Genomic DNA, 7,684 nt, shown 5'->3' with positions numbered 1-7,684 from the left:
GACACAGGCGGAGGGAGGAGCAGGCCCCATGCAGGGAGCTGGATGCGGGACTCGATCCCGGGACCCTGGGGTCACGCCCCGGGCTTAAGGCGGCGCCAAACCCCTGAGCCACCCGGGCTGCCCCTGTTAACTGGTTTCTGAGGAGTTCGGGGTACACCTGGAGCACAGGGGGGGTCTTCATGCGTGGAGCACAGGAGACCCGCTGGGCACTGGGCCGTGGGGCCGTGAGCGTGTCCCTGGATGGCGAGTGGCTGGAGCCTGTTGTAGGACGGAGCAGGGCAGGATGACCCATGGGATGGGCCTTGCGGGGTCAGGGGTCCAGGACGCGGCGCGTCAGGCGGTGGTGACGCTGGGTTGTGTGTCAGTTCTTGGCCACAACGTTGGTGACAGAGAAGCATGGAGTGGGGGGGTGGGGAGCCCTGGAAGGTGGGGCAGGTACGACTGCGGGTCCCTGAACCGGCCCCAGCCCCGTCACCCTGACATGCTCGGAAGTGAGACCAGCGGGGAGGGCCCGGAGGAGCCCGAGGACTGCGTCAGGGCCGCCACCTGCTCTGCAGGGTCGAGGGCGGCACGGCCCTTGGGGATCCGTGACATTGGCATGAGGTGGAGCGGCCGGCCAGGGGCTGGGACGCTGTCAGAGGCAGGCAGCTGCCAGGATTTACGGCTCAGGGCAGAGGGAGGGTCGGGGCGCAGTGGGGGGCGGGGGGGCTAGTACCGGGGCAGGTGGGACCTGGGGATGGAGGCAGGCTGGGAGCACGGGGTGGACAGTGCCCCGAGGAGGGGGCTCTGACCCAGGCAGGCTGGTGCTACGGGTGGGGGGGTGGGGACACTAGGACGTCACAGATCCAGCTGGTGGCCCATCCCCAGAGCTCGGAGTCAGCAGGAGACTGTGACCGCGATGGAAGAGCTGGTCAGCAGCAGCTTTGGGGCAGTTCCAGCATCCGGTGCTGGATCCCCCGGGAGCCGTGACGCCCCCCTGGGCAGCAGGACGAGCGTCCACAGGGACCTGGGCTGCGACTCTGCAGAGGCGGCGAGCCCCGTGTGCGCAGTGTGGGCCAGTGAGGTGGGAAGAGCATGGCCAGCAGGCATGCCCAGCTGTCACCGACCCGACAGGTGACAGCCGGGCATGATGTCCACAAGCCTGGTGTCCAGACAGGTGCAGGGGGCCCAGGCCGCGTGGAGGCCTTGACATCACCGTGACCTCCGGGAAGGGTGACGGGGCTCCCCCGGGCGAGCTTGACCCTCGGGCTCCTCGGGGACTGGATGCGGGGTCGCGCTGGGGGCGCTCAGGTCCGCAGAGCACACGGACTCACTGTCGGTTTCAGGACTGCGGCTGGGGCGGCTCACGGGGCAGAGGACACAGCCGAGGAGGCCACGGTGACAGCGGGACGTGGGAGGAGCGGGTGGACGTTCCGCCGCCAGCCCGTGGCCCAGCAGGTGTGCGGGGAGTGGGCGACGGGGCGGCCGTGGGACCCCGGGGACAGCAGCGCCTGGGGGACGTGTCCTGGGAGGAAGCCGGTGGCCTCCAGCCAGAGGTTGCTCAAGGACGATGACGATGGGTCCAAAGGAGACAGAGCCAGCTGGACGCGCTCCCGCCGGTGACATCCCGACCCTTCAAGAGCCAAATAGTGAACAGTCACGCGATTTTCCCTCTTGTGACCTTTGCGCCGCGTCCCTCCCTTTCTCTGTCACCTTCAGGAAAAGGTGACGACGTGTTGGCTCGGAGCGGGCTGTGGGGGCGAGCCTCCCTGGTCCCCGCAGCCCCCAGGCGCTCTGGAAGGAGGCTCCAGCCAAAGGGTCCCTGCGGTGACCTCGGACGCCCCGCGGCCTCCGCGTCCCCGGGGCTGGGTCTGGGTCCCACCAGCCTTACGGAGCCTCCGTTTCTCCTCGAGCAGCCGCTTGTGCGGGAAGCGGGGCCCCAGAGAGCGCGGTGTGCCGGTCGCCCATCAGGTGTGCCGGTCGCCCATCAGGTGTGCAGGTCGCCCGTCAGGTGTTCTGGGCACACGCTGAGTTTCGTCAGCTGGTTTTTCTGCATCCCAAGGATCATCGTACGCGTCGGTGGCCGGGGGGAACGTGAGCTGTATTGGTTGAACCAGCCTTCGCCCTCGGGCTGAGCCTCCGCGGCCGCGGTGTTCATCGTTTGCGCGTTATCATTGATCTGTTTTCTCTTCTTATAATATCTTTGCCGCGGGTCTCAGAACTCAGGGCCCTGGTGGCCTTGTCGGGTAAGTCAGGATTGCTTTAGTCTTTCCCCTCCCTGGAAGATGTTTTGTAAAATCAGAATTCTTCCTTCCTAAAAAAAAAAAAAAGAATTCTTCCTTCCCTAAGTCTCTGTTAGAGAACCACACACAAGACTTTCATCTCCTTCTGAATCGCCTGAGGCACGACACTCTGTGGCTCTTGCCCACAGATGCTTCCACGCACAGTGTTTTGCATTTTAGAGCTGTCGTCGGGGTGCAGGGGTCCCGGCGTTTCCCTGCATCTGTATCTTTGGGGTAAATCCCCAGCAGGGCAATTGCTGGGTCGTAGGGCAGATGGAACTAGGGGTGGTGGAAGGGGAGGAGGGCAGGGGGTGGGGGTGACTGGGTGAGGAGCACTGAGGGGGGCACTTGACGGGATGAGCACTGGGTGTTATTCTGTATGTTGGCAAATTGAACACCAATAAAAAATAAATTTATTAAAAAAAATAGAGCTGTCATTGCACAGCCTTCTGGCTCACACACCTTCCCTCCCTCCCTCCCTCCCTCCCTCCCTCCTCTCTCCTTCCTTCCTTCCTTCCTTCCTTCCTTCCTTCCTTCCTTCCCTCCTTCCTCGTAGGGGGAGGAGGACAGAGGGGGAACCTCAGGGAGACCCAGCTCTGCGCTCAGAGCGCGGTGCAAGGTCCATCCCACGACCCTGGGATCACGACCTGAGCCGATGCCGTGCCGGCCGCTCCCCGCCTGCGCCCCCAGGCGCCCCGGCTCACACAATTCCTGGTGATAAGTCAATATTTTATCTCTGTTCCCTCATATGTGAGTCTTCCTCTCCTTCAGCTCCTCTTGAGAGTCTCTGTTCCGGGTCAGACTGGGTGATGGTGGTCACGATGCGGAGTCAGCGTGTGTTTGTGCTGCTCGGGGTGACCCTTGAGATCGCTGGACCTACTAAATCTTTTGTGACCCATTTCCGTTGTTGTTTGCACCCCCTTTTGGGTGGTCCACTTCCGGCTGACAGGCGGCTCAGTATCCCTCGTGGGTCAGCGGAGACGCTGGTTTCCCAGGTTTCTGCTTGGCCTCCGTCGCGAGGAGCGGCTGCTGCTGTGTCTGCAGAGCCACCACTTGCCGCACAGCACTTTCCATGTCGACACGTCCGATTTGGCTTTTAATTAAGCCTCTGCATTTTTGTCTTCACTTACACTCACTTTTTTAGCATGGACCACGGGCTGCTTGGATGCGGTTACAGATTCCGTGTCCTGGGCGTGTTTTGCTCTGTCTGCTCACCGACCTGCCCCCTGGTCTGTCACGCTTCGGTTCTGCCCCTTTTGTCTGTCTGTCATCTCGAACGGATGCCGGACGCATGATTTTGTGTTGTCATGCACTTTAATCAGTTTATTAATAATATCTATTTGTAATATTAAGCTATTGACTTTTTTCCAGAAAAAGGCCGCCTGCCTCTGTCGCGTTTCTGGCCAGAAACGAGCGGGTCCCGATCTGTTCGCCTCTAGGAGGCTCCTTGTAGGTGCTTCGGGCGGAGCTGGTGGCCTTCGCTTGGGCTGGCAGGGCCTGCATGGGCCCCGGAGCCCCTCTGCGTCCCCTCCTGAGCACCTGCAGTCCTCGCCCCGGGAGGGTGGCCGGCACACGGCTTAGCTGAGGAAGGACGAGCCGATTCCCAAGAGAGACCTGGTATTGCCAGCATTGGGGGGGGGGGGTGGTGGTGGTGGGTGTGCAAGTTACGTCAACAGTGAAATAAAATTTCTCCTTTGGATTGGAAATTTTGGTGAAGCTACGGGAAAATTAATACATTTGTACATTATTTGCATTTTGTGAACAAAGAAACAAAATTTGACAGTTTCCATAAATATCCCTTCCGTGATGAATTCCGCCTCCCCCACACTGTGCTCTGCATAAATACTCAGTGCTCACGTACTTGTAAAAAGATTCAGTGTAGTATTTTTTTTAAGATTTATTCATTTATTCGTGATAGACATAGAGAGAGAGAGAGAGAGAGAGAGAGGCAGAGACACAGGAGGAGGGAGAAGCAGGCTCCATGCACCGGGAGCCCGACGTGGGATTCGATCCCGGAACTCCAGGATCGCGCCCTGGGCCGAGGGCAGGCGCTAAACCGCTGAGCCACCCAGGTGTCCCCAAGTGTAGTATTTTAATAACAGAAAAATGAAATAATCCAAACCTCCATCAATAAATACCTGACTGAATAAAATTACTTTGTACAATAAAAAATTACAGAAATCTACAAATGGCGTGACAGACAGCTATCCAGTATTTGTTTAGCGACGCTCAACAAAAGTTTTCTGGAAGAATGTAAAAGAAGAAATTAACGGGGATTCCTCTGGAGGTCGAAATGGGGTGTGTGTAAGCAGGGAGCGCAGATCCGGGGGGGACCAACCACCTGTGGAACTGTTGTTACTCTTCCTGGAACATTTTGCAGGGATGAGACCTAAGTATCTGCTCTTACATAGAAGGAGAAGTGGGGAAAATAATTCAAGGTTAGTTGCAATCACGGTCTCTGGTCGCCTGTCCAAGCCGCTGAGGTGATGCGGGAAATGAGGGAACTTCACGGCTTTACGGGGCAAAATCAGTGACAGTTCAGAAATAGCACTGAGCACCTGCAGAGTTGGGAGATGAGCCCTGAGTGGTCTCCAGGGAATCCGGGGAATCATGCACGGGAAGGGAGGGGGCTTGGTGGGTTCTCCGGAGAAACAGAACCAGCAGGAGGTACTCACGCGCTCTTGGACTCGTGAGGATTTGCATTCATATCTATACACACGCGCACACACGTTACATAACATGCGCACACACGTATACAACACGCACACACGTGTAGCACGCGTATAGACAATACACGTGTGATGGCCTGCGTGTGTGCCGACCGACCGTACGGTGAGTGGGTGCATATACACACAGAGGCACATTGGGAGGTTTATTTTTTCTTTATTTTTTTAAATAAATTTATTTTTTATTGGAGTTCAATTTGCCAACATATAGAATAACACCCAGTGCTCATCCCGTCAAGTGCCCCCCTCAGTGCCCGTCACCCCGTCACCCCCACCCCCCGCCCACCTCCCCTTCCACCACCCCTAGCTCCTCTACATTGGGAGGTTTATTATTGGGATTGGCTCGAGTGTTCGTGGAAGACGAGAAGCCCCACTGGCCACCGTCTGCCACCTGCAGACCCGGAGCAGCTGATGGCGTGATTCCGGCCACGTCCAGAGGCCTGCAAATCAGGGGCAGTTTGCGAGCACGATTCTGAGTCTGGAAGCCGAAGAAGCAAGTACACCGTCCTTCTCTTTTTTGTCCCGTCCTGGCCTCCAGGGGCCTGGTGATGCCGCCCCGTGCGTGAGGATGGTCTGTGATCTTCACGCCCGTTCAGAGGCTCATGTCTCCCAGAGACGCGCTCACAGACACAGCCCGAGGTGATGTCTGGGCAGCTGTCCCGTGTCCCAGAGCCCAGTCGGGTCGACACAACGAAATCAGCCGTCGTAGGAGTTGAGTCCTCTGCAATTCGAGGCCAAGATCCGGTGGCCTGAGCAGAACCTTGGGGAGCCTCCCGGGGGCATGGGTGACGGGGCTGAGTCAGCTCCCACGTCACGACGGTCAATAAGACGCGGGTGGGACTCCGAGTTGGGGTGCAGCCCAGGGATCTGCGAAGGAGCCGCGCGCCCCATGTAGACTAACGAGTGTCGTGTTCCGGGAGCTGCAGCCCGTCAGTAACAGGAGGCCCAAGCCACCGCTACCCGAGGCGCCGTAGGCAACTCACAGGGGAGTGTTTGCCCGGCAAAGCCGTCTCGAGGGTGTCAGCGCCAACTCGCGCAGAGAGAGGGTGTTGATAGCGGGTGGGGTGCATGTCACGGGGTCGCTGGTCCGAGAGCCCCCCCCGTTTACAGGCTTTTGACCACGAGCGTCAAGACCTTCCTGAGGGCTGCCTTGACCTCCTTGTTCTTGAGGGAGTAGATGAGAGGGTTCAGGGTGGGGCTCACAGTGGCGTACAGCACGGCCATGACCTTGCCCATCCCTGGGGAGTAGCTGGAGCCAGGGCTCAGGTAGGTGTAGATGATGGTGGAGTAGTACAAGGTGACGGCGGTGAGGTGGGAGGAGCAAGTGGAGAAGGCTCGCTGCTTCCCCTCGGCTGTACGGATCTTCAGGATGGTGGAGATGATGAAGCCGTAGGACACCACGGTGAGCAGGAAGTTCAGCATGGCGAAGAAGATGTCGGCCATCACGGCCATGACGTCGTTCACGAGCGTGGAGGAGCAGGAGAGCACCAGCACGGGGGGGATCTCGCAGAAGAAGTGATCGATCACGTTGGGCCCGCAGAAGCTGAGCCGCGTCATCAGGCAGGTGTTGACCCCGGCGCCCAGCACGCTGATGCCCCACACGGCGCCGGCCAGCGCCGCGCACACCCTGGGGCTCATGAGGGAGCCGTAGCGCAGCGGCCGGCAGATGGCCACGTAGCGGTCGTAGGCCATGGCCGTGAAGAGCAGCACCTCGCCCGCCACCGACCACGACAGGAAGTACATCTGGGCCATGCAGCCCCCGTAGGAGATGCTCCTCCTCTCTGCCAGCAGGATGTCCAGCAGCTTGGGCACCACGGTGCACGCGCAGGTGACGTCCAGCACAGACAGGTTGACCAGGAAGAAGTACATGGGCGTGTGGAGCCGCGGGCTGGAGGCGATGGCCGCCACGATGAGGAGGTTGCCGCCCAGCGCCGCCGCGAAGAGGCAGAGGAAGAGCGCGAAGAAGGGGCCGCGCAGCCGCGGCGTGTCAGAGAAGCCCTGCAGGATGAACTCTGTCAGCAGCGTCCGGTTGCTCATGGCGCGGACTGGCCTCGGCTCCCGGCTCTGCGGCTGCAAGACAGGGCGCAGCTCACGGTCCGCGGTCCGTGCCGGGGCCCCTCGGGGTCCCCCCACCCCGATCAACGACGGCCAGCTCCTCTCAGGAAGGGGCAGGAGTGCTCCATCCCCCACCTCCTCCCTCCATCCTCCACCACCTCCCTCCAGTCTCCACCTCCTGCCTCATCCTCCACCTCCTGCCTCCATCCTCCACCTCCTCCCTCACCCTCTGCCTCCTCTCTCCAACATCCACCTCCTCCCTCATCCTCCACCTCCTCCTTCCATCCTCTACCTCGCACCTCCATCCTTCACCTCCTCCCTCCATCCTCCTCATCCTCCTTCCATCCTCCACCTCCTCCCTCACCCTCTGCCTCCTCTCTCCAACATCCACCTCCTCCTTCCATCCTCCACCTCGTACCTCCATCCTTCACCTCCACCCTCCACCTCCTCCCTCCATCTTCCACGTCCTCCCTCATCCTCATCCTCCTCCCTCCATCCTCCACCTCCTGCCTCCATCCTCCACCTCCTCCCTCCATCCTCCACCTCCTCCCTCATCCTCCACCACCTCCCTCCATCCTCTGCCTCCTCCCCTCATCCTCCATCTCCTCCCTCACCCTCTGCCTCCTCTCTCCAACATCCACC

General features: G+C 60.0%; 1 protein-coding gene across 1 annotated transcript; it reads right to left on the bottom strand.

Moving 5' to 3' along the window:
• Positions 1-6,091: 6,091 nt before the first annotated feature.
• On the bottom strand, positions 6,092-7,024 carry LOC121484756 (olfactory receptor 13A1-like). The gene has a single exon (XM_041744418.1). It carries the CDS (start codon positions 7,022-7,024, stop codon positions 6,092-6,094), a length of 933 nt encoding a protein of 310 aa, XP_041600352.1.
• Between the last annotated feature and the right edge of the window lie 660 nt (positions 7,025-7,684).

Source organism: Vulpes lagopus, chromosome 2, assembly GCF_018345385.1.
Source record: "Vulpes lagopus strain Blue_001 chromosome 2, ASM1834538v1, whole genome shotgun sequence".
Lineage (NCBI taxonomy): Eukaryota > Metazoa > Chordata > Mammalia > Carnivora > Canidae > Vulpes > Vulpes lagopus.
The sequence above is the reverse complement of the archived record's forward strand: the minus strand, read 5'-3'. Positions and strand labels throughout refer to the sequence as shown.

Excerpts from the sequence above, each read along its gene's own strand:
- LOC121484756 (XM_041744418.1), bottom strand. The coding sequence starts at position 7,024 with ATGAGCAACCGGACGCTGCTGACAGAGTTCATCCTGCAGGGCTTCTCT.